Genomic DNA, 17,760 nt, shown 5'->3' with positions numbered 1-17,760 from the left:
CTGTGGGTTTTTATTAAGGGGCTGGGCCAGAGGCATTGCTATGCTAGGTTCTTAAAAGAACTAAGGCCTAGTGACATCATAGGGAGGAGCCAGTAACATCACAGGCCATTGTCACTATCTATGGAGGTGGAGCCATGTGGGATTTTGGAAGGGGCTCCCCAGAAATTTAGGAGGTCCTGGGAACCCCTCTAGCAATGCCCCTGGGCTGGGCTAAACCCAGGTAAAGGCGGGAGTTGGCCAGTAGTTATAGTGGTATCTCAGCCATCTCCTGCTGTGTCCTGTTTTTCAAATTCACTTTTAGAATAGTCACTTTAAGATCTGCAAATATACATACCATGTGTATAGGACAAAGTAATGGTCACAAGTTTGACAGTAAGAAAGGCAACCCAGAAAAGCCTATAGGGGAACAATTTTAAAGTTTTCCTGGACGTTTATTTACAGGAGTCTTGTTTCTGCCATCCGCTCCATCTGCAAGAGACCTTCTCTTCCTGTTGCAAGGAATGTTATCAAATCTCTTTCCCAATCCAGGTCAAGGCAGCTTTTCCTGTCTCCAGAGATCTGTCTTCCTAAAAACTCTCTAGCATTTGATACCTCCCCATATATGTTCCCATTGTCTATCCTGCTAGCTCAATTAGCATTTGTAAACACACTGACTTTCTTCTTTCTTTGCATGCCAATGTCTCAGGAGAAAAATACATTTCTTCACAGAATCCATTACCCCATTCATGCCTCTGAAGATCACTATCTCTCCTTCTTGAAAATCTAAAATGGATTGGAAAACATTTCCATAAACTCAAAGCAGTTTGTCACTATTGCCTGGCTCTGATTGCCTGGGGGAGGCTCAGCCCGCCCCCCCCCACCGGAAAAATCCAGGGAAGGCCCGAGCCACCGCCCCCTTAGTTTACACCTATGCCCTAAGGCGCCTCAAAATGGCTTACAATTGCCTTCCCTTCCTCTCCCCACAACAGTCGCTTTGTGAGGTAGGTGGGGCTGAGATAGTTCTGAGAGAACTGTGACTGGTCCACAGGCACCCAGCAGGTTTTATGTGGAAAAGTGGGGAATCAAACCTTGTTCTCCAGGTTAGAGTCTGCCATTCTTAACCACTATACCACACTGGATCTTGAGGAACATAACACACACTACACAGTAACAAACCCAGGTTTAGCAGAAAGTATATCATCGATTAGGGAGCTGGCAGCCAATCCCAGGTCTCTGACAGTTATACCCGTATGAAACATGTTGTCACATCCACATATATTTTGATGTGTACACTTAGAGATTGTCAGTCAACGTTAGAGAGATACATTTTCTGGTACAGTTATGGATGCTAACATTTCCCCTTGCTCAGATAGCTTGGGAATGCAACGAATCCATCATTTTTCTCAGAGGAAGTAAATATCTCATTATAGCAGTATCTCCTCAGACATTCCTGCGCTATTTTGAATTTTTTTTAAATGATTTCTCTGGACAATTTCTCTTCTAGGTGGTTGTTCGATTCAGATGCAGCCAACAACAACTAGGCGTTGTAACCCGGCCTGCAGAAAACCCTTCTCTTACTGCACGCAGGTAATCCGTACAGTGCAATTTACATAATCAGAATGTTGAAAGCTAATAAATAGGATTTTAAAAAAAAATCCCTTTCCAATACAGGGATAGGTATGTGGCTTGGTATGTATAAGATGCCATCTAGAGGAGACATCAGATATTGAATTTGTTGTTCAGCCAGAACTTTAGGGACAGAATGTATGTAATAAGTGGGTGGAGGACTATGAAGTATTCTGTCAAATTCTAGCTGTGTTTAGGAAGAATAGTGAATCATGTTCTTCTCATATCTGTTTGCTTAATTCAGTTTGTGACATAATCATGTAAGGTGACCAGGGCAACATGGTCCAGAAGTTAATTGTGCTCGTGCTTCATCTAAAAAGTCTCCTAACATACAAAGCTGACCCTTGTGACTGCCTTTGTGAGCACTTCGTTTCTGTACTCACATTCTGAAAAGGGGCATTGGAAACAGAAAATGGTCCAACTGCACATCTGAGTCATGCCACTGTGATCGAGAAGAAAGCATGAGACTCATACCATGTAAAGCTGCAAGAGTCATTACTTGCTGTTTGTGTATGTCCCTTTGGATTTTACAAAGAGACATGCATGCAGCAAATCTCCTGCCTTTTGTGTATATGTTTCTTTTTAATTTAAAAAAATCAGAAGCAGCTGATTTTTTCCTATGTCAGAATTAAACCTTTGAATGGTATACACATATATAGATATTAGCTAAATGTTGTGCTGTATATCCTGGAACAAGGGGTTGGATCCAAAGCTTCTCTTGGGCAAGTGGAAGGACATTTCTGCTCATGCAAAGGAGATTGGTTTTGCCACTTTTCTCTTCAGTACTGCCCTTGAGGGTCCTGTGATTATCAAAAGCAGTTGGGGGTTGGGTGGGCACAGGAATCTGAAGCGAGAAGGAAAAGTCAGCAAAGATCTGCTCTGTGAGCACAGCTCCACACACAGTTCTTTGGATCCAAGCCTATATTTTGCCAGCCTCTCTGTTGTTGCCAGGGTTTCAGTGGAGCAGTGATCTTTCTACAAGACTGATTTCATTTTCAGCATTTTCTGTTGTAATGCCTTTATGCGAACAGAGTGGAAAACAAACAGACCACCTATTGCTTTATTGTGCCTAATATGAATCACACACTGCTTTTCAGCATGTAGAAATACTACCACCTGTCCTAAGTACTTAGGAGGAATTGGGCTTCAAATCTAAACAAATAAATACATCATTTGGGGTTAGGTTAACCTGTGGAAAGCCAGCACACCGTTCAGCAGACACCTCTTTTGTAATGAGTTTTTCTCACACAGTTTGAAGAAACTGTTTTCAGTATCCCATGCATTCTTGTTAACTAGAGTGGCATCTGTGGTTGTGAGAGGGGCTATACGGAAATAATGAGATCAGATGGTTTCCTGGATTATTGCATGAAGATACCAGGCTTAGAAGATAAGAAAGCTGATGTTAAAACGAATGCTGCAAAAAATAAACCTGTCAACTCCAAAATGCATGACATTTTCAAAGGATGGTCTATTCAGCCTTTTAACACAGGTAAAAAATGTTGTTGCTGTTGATGATGGTGGTGGTGGTGGTGGTGGTGGTGGTGAGGAGGAGGAGGAGATCTGGTGGGATTTCCTTAAATGTTGTACAAGTAAGAGTCATGCTCATTAGATCATATAATCAGAAACTGTATGGGAAAATGTCCAAACTCCCATCTGCCAACATATCCTAATTAATTATGTTAAAATATAATAAAGCCTTAACGGGTCCAGCAATATTTTGCAAAATCATCACTGTATAGAATGACTGGGATTGTTGTACTGGGTTGCAGCTAAAGTTGGTTTTACGAGCATTAAATCTGTCACTCATAAAGATGCATTTATTGGTGCTAGAGCAGAGATTAGAACAAAATCCAGAGGTCCAGACCTCAGAATGATACTTCCTGAAATATCTGTGGAATCTATACAGCTGTAATTAATTGCAGCTGCCCATCACTATAATGTTATTAAACATATTGGTTCCATTCCAGGGAGCTGCTAATTCATCCAAAGGCTGTCAGCCTACTGCTATTCTTATGGTCTGCTGCACATTTCTTTCAAGATGTGATTGAGACCCAAGGGAGGATCTATAAGTCTGTGGCAGAGCATTTGATCCATATACAGAAGGTCCCAGGTAGCAGTCCTGGGGAAGACCCTTTTATGAACAAGGCAGCCATTGGCAGTCAGTATGAACACTCCTGATCTGATTTGATACAAGGCAGCTTCATAAGGATAGTGTTAGGCTGGTAGGAGAAGTTGGGCCTTTGGACACAGTATAGCATTCCCCTCTCCTTATAGTTAGCAAGTAGCTGATGTTGGCCATTTGATTGCCTCTGTATATGCACTGTGCTTGTTGAAGGAAGTTTGATACCCATACAGCAAAACATTGTGCTTCTGAGAGAACTAATCTGTGTCCAGAAACTGGTTTCTATATGTGGGCTGGTCTTTTCTAGATTAGGGCACTCACATATAACACAGCTAGCCAGAACCATTTATAGACACACTGCTACTTTGCAGGTATTGTTAAAAGTATGGCTTTGCCTGGAAGTAAATATGTTGTTTGTGGCACTGGAATAGGCAAATCACAGGCCGAGGTTGAGAGCTCTGCTTAGATGCCTCTGCCCCACCCCATTGAAATGTGCATTACAAGAAATCCATATAGGAGCCCTGACTGTTAAGCAAGTGGCCTTTGGACCACTTCTCACAACAAAACCCTCCCAATAAAAAGGGAAGTGCCCGTTGTGTGGCAGCAGTCTGTGTCACAGCAAGGATTTGCTGCTATGTGCAGACAGTTACAAGCAGCTTCAGCATGGCAGCCCTATTGGAACCATCTCGTTTTTAACCAATGAGTTGATCAGTTGTCACAGGTGTAAAGAATGTAGTTCACCTTTACCCTTCTGGTCTCAAGAAGCATACTGAATTTAGCCTTTTGGAACCCTTTGTAGCCACAGCTGTACTGCATATGTATTCCAGAAGGCAGTGTTGTTAGAATCTTATTTGATGTTGGCTTCCCTGAGCCACATATTGGAAATCTTTGGCCATTCAGAGTTGTTGTTGTTGTTGTTCAGTCGCAACGTCGAGTCCGACTCTCTGCGACCTCATGGACCAGATCACACCAGGTCTTCCTGTCTTCCGCCATCCTCTCCATTCAGAGTAGCAAGTTTTAAATTGTAAGGGCACTATAGGAGGCACTGAAGCAGCTGTGAAAATGTGGAAGCTTCCTAAAATGTGGGCAGGATTTTGCTTACAAATCTGTACTTTCCTCCACAAAACTGTGAAAAACCAGAGTATCCTCAAATTCAGAACTGCCTCTTTTTCATGGCCCGCAGCTGGGCCCAATCTGCCCAGCCGGATTTAGTGGGGAATTGTGATTATGTTGCCATAGAAGGAGGCACGGCCCACACATTTGTATTTTGTTGGCTGCAGGGTATCTGGATGTGTCTGAATGCTTGATGACGATGGTGATGATGACTACTACTAATATATTTTGGAGCTGTGTACAAGGTTGCACATCTGTATTTTGTCTTACTCTTTTTCTTCTTCTATCTGCCTCAGATGGGAAGCTTAAAATCTGGGTCTATGGCGTTTCAGCAGGCGGGTTTTTCATTATAATTTCCTTAATCTTTACATCTTATCTTCTTTGGTAAGTATCCTGAGTGTTTGTTCCTTTCCTTCCTTTACCTTGTTTATTGATTTTTGCAGCCATATGAGGCTGGGAGTAAATGTTATTACTTGTTCTGGTTATTTCTTTTAACAGACGGGAGCTGTAGGGGCTGCAGTTCCAAAGCAAAGGCTAATGCAGGGGACTCTTTCTCCCTTGCTCCATTTTGTTGCTTGAAAACAATGTTTCACCCCAGCTTGGGGTAAAACATGCAGGTGCCTGTAAATTTGGCCCTTAGACAATGGGTATCTGGAAGCTAAGTGAACTGATTCCAGTCCTTTGGGGTAGGGCGGGATATAAATCCAAGGATAAATAAATAGATAAATAAATAAATAAGGTGATCTAAATCAAAACTGATTTTTAAAAACACAGAGATCAATCTCCACGGCTACTTTGCCTTCTGTTGGACGTAATGAGGAACAAGTAATTTTCTTCATTTTATATCTAAGCCTTGCACAAACGGTATTCTCCATGCTTTTAGTTACCTGGGACCCAAAGAAGCAAAATGTAAGTACAAGAGAGGTCCATGTATATAGCTTTGTTTGATGCCATCACCAGATCAGTTCCCATGGCTGAAACAACAACTGATTTTTACATTCAGCTGTGGCTTGTATCTTTAATAATGGGAGCTGTTGTCATTATAAAATTAGAGAAGGAAGACAGAAACAACACACATTTGTGGAAATCCGGATGATCTGTGTGATGTATTGGAATGATAAATACCAGGATAATGTTGGATCATACTCACAGAGCAAGATTTCAGGGATCACTTTTACTGTAATGAACAGAAGGAGGCAAGGAAGTCCCTTTCCACTGATGGAAATCCCTTCCATCAGTTGAGGTTTATGTTAGGATCCCAGCCCTTGCATTGATCTTCTGCCTGGTTGATGGCAAAGGGATGGGTCAGACATGAATTTTGTCACTCAGGGTTATTCTTCAAGTCAAAAATGGACACAGTTCTAGAATTGCAGAGTTGCCCATTTTAGCATGTTCAGATTGTATAGGAAATTAAAGATTCTAATCTGGGTGGTTGAAAACAGGAGGAACAAAATTCCTGATCTCCCTGGGAATCCTGGGAGATCTGTTTTCATGTGATGTTTTGGTTGGAATAGTAAGAACAATTAGTATGATTGGTATGAGCGTGTAGTGGTTAGAGTGCCATACTAGAATCTGGGACAACTGGCTTCAAATCACCACTGTACCGTTGAAGTTTTCCAGGTGACTTTGGATTCTTCATAATCTCTCACCCTCACCAGTTGTGTGGATAGGTGGAGGAGAGAATCCCCATGAGGGAGAAAAGCAGAATTTAAATGTTAAAAAGAATGAATCTTCCATCTAGCCATCCTGATGTTAATCATTGTGGCTTCTGTGCAGGCACACATGGGGGACTGTGCAGTTGCAGGCCAGCCACAGAGAAAGAGCTTCCAAGCACAGAAAAAGAGCTTCCCAAAACTCCTTTCCCACCCAAAGGGTCACTTGTTGGAGAGGGGGGTCAAGCACTCTCCGCTCAGTTGTCTTCTTACCGCCATAAGGAGAAGACAAGTTTGGTTCAAAACAGTGACCATAATTCTTGTTCACTCTGTCTGGGTGAATGGCATAATATGGTCTTGTGCCTAGCATGCCACCTCCTTTCTCTGAAAGCCAATGGAGGTACAGGTACCAGGCTTAAAGCAGCATTGTGGGAAAAGGCACTGAAAGCCCCAGAAAAACACAGAAAAATGGGTCCACTACAAAAAATGGATGCGAGCCCCATTGGTGGCCTCAATACCGACACCTTCAGTATCGAAACAAGTAGATAAACTGGCACCAACACGCTCAGCGTTGGAACCACCACCTAAAAAAGCCAAAAAGAAATTGAAACATTCCCAGCGGGCTTCCCCCCGATTCCCGTTCAGCTCCCTTCAACAGCGACCATTGTCACTTTGACACCAGCGCTTGCCATCCCCCCGAACTCAGGGGTCACTCTCCCCTCAAAGTTGACAATGCTCCCTGGCTTGATGCCAACTGAGTGCTTCACCCCACAGCCAACACTCGACACTGAGATAGTGTTGGTTGGTGTTGCCTTGACACCATTCATCTCCAACACCAATCGATATCAGAACCTTCACAGCACTGAGAATGCCATCATGGTCAGGACACAAACCTCATTTTTCAAGGTCTTCAAATGACAAAGCCTACAAGGTCCCTTCTCAGACCATGGAACCAGTTATGGGCCATAAGCATCAGGCTCCCCAAACTCAATGTTCGCAATGTCCCCAATGCAACAACAACTATGGTTCCCATTTCCTCTGATGTTTCCCTCTCAGTGGAGACCCTGTGATTGGCAACAGCAGGACTTTCATCCCCTGGGCAACTGTCACAACCATCCAACAAGCACAAGAGGGGTAGGGACTCTAAACTTCCTGTCATGTATCCACTGAGACCATACTTTCAGAGTCTACAGAGGGTCCGGACTGTGATTCAGAAAATGTTTTAGAAGGCCCCCATTATGCCATCACTTGATGACACTGTATGTGAACTATCAGCCCCGTCACCAACAGAGTGCCAACCTCCAGGCAGGGCCTGGAGAGGAGGAAGACTTTCCTCCATGAATCGCTCTGATCCTGATGGGGGAGATGAAACCAGAGAGAGGCAGTGTGGAGAGAAATCCCAGAGCGAAAAGCCCCCCCATCACACACACACCTATTTTATCCCACTTTCCCCACTAAGGAGCGTGCACGAGTCTCCCCTCCTTCCATTTTATCCTCACAACAACCCTGTGAGGTAGCTTAGACTGAGAGAGTATGACAGGGTAAGGGGTCATGACTGAGCAAAGACGTTAAGCCTGCTTCCCCCAGGCACTAAACACTGCACCACACAACGTTCCCTCTAAGCTGAGTCCCCCCCTGCACTCCTCCACACACACACTCATGCCCACCCCATCCTCCCTGCCCCCTCCCCCAAGACGACTGAGGGAGGGGATTTGTCCTTGGGGTGGGGGTGGGGAGGGGGAGGAAGGAGAGACCAAACAATAATAAGAATCCAATGGGAAGGGGAGGGAAGAAGAGGCGAGGCAAAGAGAGGTGGGCAGGGGGGGGAGAACAAAGAGCGAGCGAGATAGAGAAAAGCGCCCTGCAATTTGCTGGAGGAAATTGCCTTTTGCTGATAGAGAGAGAGAGAGAAAGCCATGTGCTGCCACCCCTCGGCTTCCAGTGGGGCTTTTGTGCGTGCGGCTTGCGCGTGGGGTGCATGTTGTGGTGGGGGAGGGGGGAAAGGAGGGGGTGCATGAGGGAGATAAAAACTGTATGTGAGAGAGTGCGCAGAGGGCATGGGCTGCCAGAGGGAAGGAAATGGTGCACCAGAAAATGAGAGTTGTCAGACTGAGTTTGGCCTTCCTACCAAAGTTTGTCTCTCATTTTCACGTAAATCAAGATATCACACACACACACACACACACACACCCAATATTTTTCCCTTCCCCAACCTCTCCATATGAACAGACACTGCACACACTAGGTGTTAGGAGAGTGTGTCTTTTTTTAATTTGAAATGTACAGAGGCGTTCAGAAAAAATAGGAAGTTGTTCATTTGCTTTAGAGGTACAATTAAGGATAAGTCAACATCCATTCAGTCTCTGCCTAGGTGGGTGGTGTTGACAATCAAAATAGCTTACAAAGAGGCAGGCATACTTTGTACCATTGCATTGAGGGTGCATTCCACAGGAGTGCAAGCTTCCTCAGCAGCATTCCTGTCCTGGCTTCCCTGCAAAGCAGCCATCTGGTCAACACCCTGCAAAGCAGCCATCTGGTCAACACCCTATGACACTACTGCATGGATGTGGACTCTTGGAGCAAGGCAGCTGTTGGGAAAGCAGTCCTAAAATTGATCTCCCAATGATCAGCCCACACCCATATCCTTGGTAAGTGAGCTTGCAAATCTCCCATGTGGGACAGCATGGAAGCCACAACAATGAAAACAGGGTTGCGCTTACCTGTAATGGTTGTTCATTGAGTAGTCTTCTGTGCAGGCATACATCCCTGCGTCCTTTCCCCACTGTGGGCTACTTTCTGCAGCTCCTTATGCTGTTGAAGGGTCCGGCATACCTAAGGGACCTCCTTTCCCCATATGTTCCCCCAAGGGCACTATGGTCGGGGGCTCTTCATCTGTTGGTTACCCCGGGCCCCAGGGACGTCAAATTTGCAGCAACCAGGGCCAGGGCCTTTTCGGTGGTGGCTCCTACCTGGTGGAATGAGCTCCTGGAGGAGATCCGGGCCCTGAGGGACCTTGTGCAGTTCCGCAGGGCCTGCAAGATGGAGCTCTTCCGCCAGGCCTTTGAGTAGGAGCTGCCATCGCCACTAGACCACCAGCGCACCGCCACCATAAAGGTGTGGATACCATCAGGGTGCTAGACAGCCCCGGGATGAAGACTGGATGGCAGCGTCGCTTTGGAACTAATAAATAAATAAATAAATAAATATAAACTGAAGGGAGAGTGTTTGCCCCGCCATGGTTGGCCTGTGACTGCAGTCCCCCATGTGTGCCTGCACAGAAGACCACTTGACAAACCACAGTTACAGGTAAGTGCAACCCCATTTTCTCATTTCCAAAGGACAAAGTCTAGCCCAAGATAAGCATTGTTACAGTGGGAAACCTTTCAATATGGGCTTTATTCTACTGACATCATTAAGATAGCAGAGTGGTTCACAATGGTTGATGTCAGCCCAGAGGAATATCAAGTGACTAATTTAGTTTGCTGAAGTTATGTTTTTATTTCCTTTTAGCAAAAAGCCAAAACAGCAACAACATTCTCCTCCACAACAAAAGTGTCTGACTTTAGCCTACGATGGAGACGTTGACATGTAACATGGAAAGAAATCCAAATGTAGACATCAACTGCCTTAACTGATTTTCCTTTTGTAACATTTGGACTTCTCAGTTTTTTGTTTTGTTTTTGAAAAATCTCACATCACCTGATAAAAACTGGGCAGAAGACCAAGATTGCAAACAGAACAATTTTTTTGTGTATTTGGGTTTATCAGAAACAAAGCATTAAAGGCTCATCTCTTTCTTGTGACCTTTTCTCAAGGGAGACCTCAGAAACGCATCTCTTCTTGTGTGACCAACCAACCAACTTCTACTATTTTTACCTTTAAAAGCATGACAATCCTGTGAAATAAAGGTGACATTTTACTGTAAAGGACAAGTAGGACACTGCGTCATTATGCACTATATTAGTGCAGGCTTCATTATTTTTTCACCTCTTTCGATAATGAGTTTTCTAGTGTTTACATCCAAGTTACATTTGAGAATGAATGCTGGTTCTTCATGTATTTTCCAAAGTACATCACAGGAATGTTGAGGCTTCTGGAATTTCCTTGGCTTTCAAAATTATTCTGTTCTTTAGGTGGGAAAATAATCTCAATTTCCCTTTCATCAGAAGAGCAAGATGATGAGCATTTATCAAATGCAGCACAAGAAGTGGGTCTAGGTGGCTTTCTAATTGCATGGGCTGCAGTTGGTTTTGGTTTGGGCTTTTGAAACAAGACGGGCGGATGTTTTCATGACAACCAGGGAGATGGCAAGAGTGCTTGAAGATGTATTTTAAATTGATAATAAGCTATTTAGATACATTTTAACCATTGAAAACTGTAATTCAGTTGAATTAATATGAATTCCACTTTTGTAATTTAAATTGTTCTTATCTGGAATATTTGTAAATTCTTTTTTTAAAGCTTATTTATTCTCTGACCTTATTTATTATGCATTTAACACACACAGAGACAAAAAAAAGCCCGTTTGTAGAAGGTCTTGGTTTTTTTAAAAAAAGAAGTTTCCAAATCTACATTCTGAACATCTTGAAGAAGATAAGTGTTTGTAATAGTATGTGTTGCAAGTAAGAAAGTGCCATCTTGTGGTATTGACATGTATTTATACACAAATAAAATGCTAAAGGAAGTGGGAATGAAGTTGCTTTGTGATCTCTGCAAAAATCTTGGTGCATCAGGATAAAAAAAATCTCATCACCATCTAATCACGTTGTGATTATGGAGCCAAAGACATATGAGAGTGATTCAAAATGGTTTCAGGAAGCAATTATGCAGTAAGCCCCAGCACATTTCAAGCTCGAGGCACTCTCCATCAGAAAAAAAAATCTTATGAATGAAACCTCCTCTTTAGAAGGTCTAAGGACTTTACTGTAGCACATAGATCAACATCTAAAATGCAGATGTGTATATAAATGGCCAATTTCAAAATAGCTTAGCACCAAATGTTTAATCTGCTACAAATAGTTCAGTTGGCTAGCCAAAATACTTTTGAAAGGAGAGAGGAATACAAACTTCATTCCTGAATAGCAGATGCTTGAAAGACCAACTGCTCTGTGTTTCTCACTGCCCAGCAGACCTAATTAAGCACTACGAGGACAATGGGGACAATTGCCCCAGGAGAGGAGGAGCCACTGCTACTTGCCCCATACAAGTAGGAGAATGGTAAATGTTGTGGCTGCTCTAGCCTGCTGTATCCTGCCTCCAACCGCTTGTGTCAAAGATAGGCCTTAGAATGAATGAAACTGGTCATAACCTAACCCTTACAGATAATAAAGGGTTTCCTCCTCCTCCATAATGGAGCTGTGAGAAGACAATTATCATCAACCATAGTGACATCTCTATTGTTCTGGAAGAAAAGAAAGATTGGCCCATTTGCCATTCATGCAAGCATGGTTAAATATTTAACCAAATTCTACAAGGCTGGCACAAATTTCTACAGCCCATAATCATATTTCTATATGTGAATGAAGGGCAGATTGTTTAAAGGGCAATTTTCATTTTATTCTAAACTGCAAAGCAACACTTTGGATATCCAGACCTTAGGACGATGGGCTAGATTTCTGAGCTACAGTATAGTTTAAAGTAGTTACTTATCACAACAGATTAAGCTTCAGTACAGCATGGGCTATTTTATGTGAAAAGCACTTGAGGTTCCACCCTAATTATTTTGAAGACTGTATTTATGAGGAGACATTGACTTTGTTAGCTCCTTATCAAATGTAATAATAACCCGGTACTCACTCCATTTCCCAGTTTCCCAAGACTTGATCTCCTCATTGTCTTTTTCAGCTGACTTCCAGCCACATGTGGTGTCAGGCCCATAGCCAGGATTTTTTAAGTCAGGGGGCACTGTCTTAACATCCGAACTGTGTCAGTTCGAGCCCCGCACTGGTGTGAGCAGCCAGCCTGTTGTCCCCAGCTCATCGTCCACCCAGCGATTCGAAAGCCTCGGCGAGTAGATAAAATGGGAACCACTCCTTAGAGAGGGTGGGCACACCAACTCCCCTGTGGGAAGGTGTTAGCTGTCGGTTGGGACGTCCTGCTCCAGGACCGGAAGGTGGTAGAAACTACTCGGCTACAAGAAAAATCCCTGCAGTGGGATGCTCCGGCCAGGCGGTGGCAGTGTGGTGATACGATATATGGGTCCTGAAGCCCCAACGTCATCAAGCCGGTTGACGCAGCCGTTTGGGACATGACTGATCCAAGCCAGAAACGTTTCCACTGTGCAGTTACGGCATGTGTAATTAAAAATGAATTATATGTTGTCTTTCCTATCCCCTATGAAACATTGTTAGTCCCTTGTCTAAAAGTGTAACTGTAAATCACTTTGGGCCCGGATCTCCTCCGGAAAGCGATTAATAATTCGAAAGCATCATCATCATCATCATCATCATCATCATCATCATCATTAATATTATTAAATTTCTTAGGAGGCACCAGCTAATCAATCAGATTAAAGATAATTTCATTAAAGAAAGTGGGGCACAGGAATCCTGCACAGGTCTCTGCTCCGGCCACCAGCAACTTGGAGCTTCCCTCCCGCTGCCACTGTGAGCATCTAGCTTTCCTCCCTCCCCAGAGGCCCTTGGCTGGAGCTGCCCCTCCTGGGGGGAGAGGTCCCTAATGCCCTGGGCTGGATAGGAAGTTGGGGGGGCTTGCCAGAAAGTCAGGGGGCCTAGCCCCGAGATGCCCCACTGTAGCTACGGGCCTGTGTGGTGTCCATTTAGAATAGGGTCACCAAGGCAGGGGAGAGCTTGCACAGTTTTACGAATAAAAACCAACCCTTCAAAGAAAAAAAGAAGGTCTAAAGATGGGTGTCTGGCAGTGTTCCCTCTAAGCTGAGTTAGTGTGAGCTAGCTCACAGTTTTTTAGCCTCCAGCTCACACATTTTTGTTTTAGCTCAGGAAGGATGGCTCCAGAGCAAACTAATTTATGCAGTAGCCACATTGCTTGCTCACAACTTTAATGCCGGGAGCTCACAAAGTAGAATTTTTGCTCACAAGACTCCACAGCTTAGAGGGAACATTGGTGTCTGGTATTTAAATGATTTTTGATTACTATAACCCCTTTCCTCTCCTCACATAGCTTCAGTCAGAATCAGGATGCAGTTCAGCTTTAAAATATGCTGGGAGATCTATGATCTCCATCTCATCTCATCTCATCTGACTATCAGCCAAGCAGTTCTGCAATTTCCCACTCCCACCAAGTCCTGTCATTCCTTTAATAAGCACAGCCATTTTCTCCCTTTAAAGGTATATGCAAAACCTGTGAGTTCAACTGTTATCAATGCTGATCCCAGTGATTGTGTAACTTTTCTAGATGTTCAGTGCCTTCAATTCTATTTCAGTCAAATGTATTAAACCCCATTTGAGAATATAAGCATTCCCTATGAATTGTGAATACGCAAAGAAGAAATTACTAAAAGCACAGTCCTCTGCTCTGATAAATGCACATGTTTGTGCCAATTACTTCACTCCCTAACAAAAGAATGTAAAACTGATTTGGACAAAAATGCGGGTAAAAATGTATGAGGCTTTCCATTTGGAAAACCTATTCTTGTGGAATAGAAAACAAAAGTCAACGTGTAGTTTTCTTTTGGTAAAAACAATAACTTAATTTCAAGCAAAGAGTATGATTTGTGTCCTTGAATTTATTGCAATAGCACACCTCCTACTGATCCCAAGGGAGTAAACAACTTTCCTCTGAATGCAAAAGAAACAGAACATTTTCTAAAAGGATAATTATAATACAGACTAATGAGCAAGGAACCTGACAGGGTGCGGCTGTGGCTCAGGGGTAGAGAATCTGCCTTGCATGCAGAATGTTCCAGGTTCAATCCCCAGCATTTCCATTAAAGGATCAGGTTGTGGGTGATATGAAAGACCTCTGCCTGAGACCCTGGAGAGCCACTGCCAGTTTGAGAGGATCATATTGACTTGGGTGGACCAATGGTCAGATCTAATATGTCAGCTTCCTGTTTTTGTGTCTACTTAATGTAAATTCATTAGGATGGATTCAAGAGCACTTCCACTTACTCAAGTGGGGGGATTGTTGCCAATTCCCTATTTTTGTTGTGGGCCTCCATATCATATCATGTTCAGGGGATGTTCTATCCACAGACCTTTGGATCCAACCAATCATCCTTCAGTAAACTGTGCTTAAGAAGTATTTGGTAGAGTTCCTTCATTTTCTAAACTACCTCCCCAAATTGCTAGGATATCTGTATGCATCTCTTAAAATGCCCATTTATAGGAAGGTGTTTCCCATTCTAACTCCACTTTGAGTTCCATTAATGCTGTGATTGCAATATTTGCCTTAGTGCCAGTAAAAGGTGTTCAGATTCACACCAAGTGGAGTCTACAGAAACATGGCTAATGTCTATTGGCAAGAGGCACACTGACAGTGGGGGCCAACATGTTCATCTGGAGTTTGAGTCTCTGTTCACTGAAGCTGTTAAATGGCTTCCATTGATTTCAGCAGAGCTAACTAAAGGCTTGGTGACCTGCTATTTATTGCTTGGTTGCAGCTTTTTGTCTTTGGAGCTTCTTGCCGCTGTGTTAACTAATCAATCCTCAAAAAGCTTCCTGTGTGGCTGATAAGTAACACAGCTTAAATAATTAAGTCATTTGGATTTGCCACTTGCAACCCTTCTCTATTTAAGGGGGTTACTGACTCAAAGAAGACAAGTGATGATGGATGATTTTTAAAGGCTCAGGAGAGCAAGAAGTCCTGTGAGGTAATAAAACGGCTGTCAAGTGGAGCACAGCTGCAAGGCTGGGATGAAAGAGTGCCATGCATCTACTGAGTGATGTGGAAGTGGGACTAGGCACCTAGACTAGCCATGGAGCCATACCTTATCTTCAGATGTATTTCTCCAGTATTTTAATGGCACCTGTTCACATCCTATCCATTTATTAAACTCAGGTAGGAGCATGTAGTATATCCCAGAGAAACCTTCTCTGCTGGGAAATTTTGTCAGGCACATACCCCATACTATGAAACCCCCTTCTGTACCACAAGAGTCCCTATCATGTGAAGGGGAGGAGTACCAACATAGGCCAAAAAAATGTTGTACATCTCTGCAAAGAGCCTGGAAGTGTCAAAAGTGCTCAAACAATACATCTGTTCTGGAATGTGTCAGTATGTCCCCAAGCATGCAGTGGAATGTTCAAAGGATTTAGGTAGATGTTTAGATGGTCAGATAAATGCCATTTATTTAGAGCAGCTGTGAAATGAGACTATGTGAATGAAATCCATAGACACTAGGATAACTAGAGGAACAAGGGTGAATGGAGATGACTATTAGTTGAGTGGCAGCTTGCCAGAATGGGCATAAGAACAAATGGAGACCCCTGCCGAAGCAAACCAGTGAGGGTCCATCTAGTTCAGCATCCTGTTTTACACAGTGACCACATAGTTCCTCTTGAGGGCCAACAACAGGGCATAGAGGCCAAGACCTTCCCCTGATATTGCCTTCTAGCACTGGGATTCAGATGTTTAGTGCCTCTGAATGTGGAGATTCCCTTTAGTCACCAGAGCTAGCAGCCACCGATAGACCTATCCTCCATGAATCTATCTAATCTCCTTTTGAAGCCATCCTTTTTTTCTTTTTTTTTTGGCCCCCCGGAGGGGATTTTTTTATTGCATTTTTTAATAGACTAGAAACTACAACAAAAAATTGGGAAGGTGTAACTACATCTAGGGAGAAAGGAAAGAAAACCACTAATAACTAAAATCCCCAAAATAGGAGATCATAATAACAGCTTATATAAATGTTAATCTTCAATTGCTAGTATTACTTTGAACATAGTCGGTTATGCTAAATTATTTATCTTTTTGTCCATTGAATTCCTTTTGTCCATCCTGAATCTACTGCCCGTCTGCTTCATTGTATGCCCTCGAGTTCTAGTATTTTGGGAGAGGGAGAAAAAAATGTCTGCCAACCCTCTCCATCCCGTGCATAATTTAATAAACCTCTGTCATGTGCCCCCCTTCGTCATCTCTTTTCTAAACTGAAAAATCCCAGACTCTTCAGCCTTTCCTCATAGGGAAGGGGCTCCACACCCTCTAATCATCTTGGTTGCCCTCCTCTGTCCTTTTTCCAGCTCAGTGATGTCCTTTTTGAGATAGGGTGACCAAAACTTCACACAGCATTCCAAATGAGGCCACACCATAGATCTTTACAGGAAGTTTACCATTTATTAAGCTGATCACCACTGTGTCAAGTGCTGAAAAGAATTTTACCATCCTTCTGCCTTTTTTAAAAAAAGAAGTCAGGTCACGTGGACTTACCGTGAAGTTTACACAGCTTGACAGGACACCACAGATGTTCAGCACACAGTGGTAAGTGACTATTTGGAAAATGGTTACCTGTATTCACTTTCATATATTTAAGTTTAGTTTAATTTATTTATTTAACTTTGAATTTATAGACCGCTCACCCCCTAAGGGCTCTGAGCGGTTTACATTGTACAATTATTAATTACATTACCTTTACTAGGGCCACACACACAATGAGGGGGAGGGACTACCTATCAGGCACCCATGGCAGGGACTTAGTTGTTGTTGTTTCTTTACGGAGGTTCCTCAATCCGGGCCATGGCATTTTTTTGGCGCAGGTCTTCCTTTTGGTCGCAGCGGCTCCTTCTGGGTATGGACCCACAGTGCACGACAGCGCATGCTACCGTGTCAGCTAGCTGCCATTGTCATTCCGGTTCCTGTGTAATAGCATTCACCCCCCTCCCTCTCATCCCTTGTTTGCTTCAGTTATGTTATGAGTCCCGCGGAACTCGCCAAGGTCGTGCAGCTGGTATGGAGGAGGGAAGCTTCGCCTAGAATGTTTTGGGTATCTCGCATGTGAACTGAACCTGTGTTGACATTATAGAACTGTTGCGTTCCCATGCAATGGGCGCGAATTGTATGTACTATTCCCGCCAGCGGGAACTGGGCTCATTGGTCCGTGCCTGGTTCAAATGTCTTTATTATGCCTTCCCTGGTTACCTGTAGTTATTCCTAACAATGTCCTGTTCTGGTTAAACCAATGCTTTGAAATAAACCTTGCTTTGCTTTTCAACGTGGAGTTATTTTGAATGCTTGGGATCCAACATTTTGTTAGGAATCCTCTTTCTCTATCGTCCCAATTCTGACGGCCGTCATGAGTGGGACTGAGGGGAACCCAACAACTACGGAGGCATCTCCGGTTTCGACCGCTCC

At 43.5% G+C, this 17,760-nt stretch overlaps 1 protein-coding gene across 1 annotated transcript in view; it reads left to right on the top strand.

Moving 5' to 3' along the window:
- LOC107119948 (thrombospondin type-1 domain-containing protein 7B-like) overlaps positions 1-10,084 on the top strand; it is a 419,856-nt gene extending 409,772 nt beyond the window's left edge. The window contains 4 exon segments of the mRNA XM_015422578.1: positions 1,484-1,566; positions 2,902-3,094; positions 5,137-5,224; positions 10,003-10,084. Coding sequence (XP_015278064.1) covers positions 1,484-1,566; positions 2,902-3,094; positions 5,137-5,224; positions 10,003-10,084 — 446 coding nt within the window.
- The last annotated feature ends 7,676 nt before the right edge of the window (positions 10,085-17,760 follow it).

Source organism: Gekko japonicus, unplaced genomic scaffold (genome assembly GCF_001447785.1).
Source record: "Gekko japonicus isolate JY-2015 unplaced genomic scaffold, Gekko_japonicus_V1.1 scaffold1544, whole genome shotgun sequence".
In the NCBI taxonomy this organism is placed as follows: domain Eukaryota; kingdom Metazoa; phylum Chordata; class Lepidosauria; order Squamata; family Gekkonidae; genus Gekko; species Gekko japonicus.
Note: the sequence above shows the minus strand (reverse complement) of the source record. Positions and strands in the feature narration are given on the sequence as shown.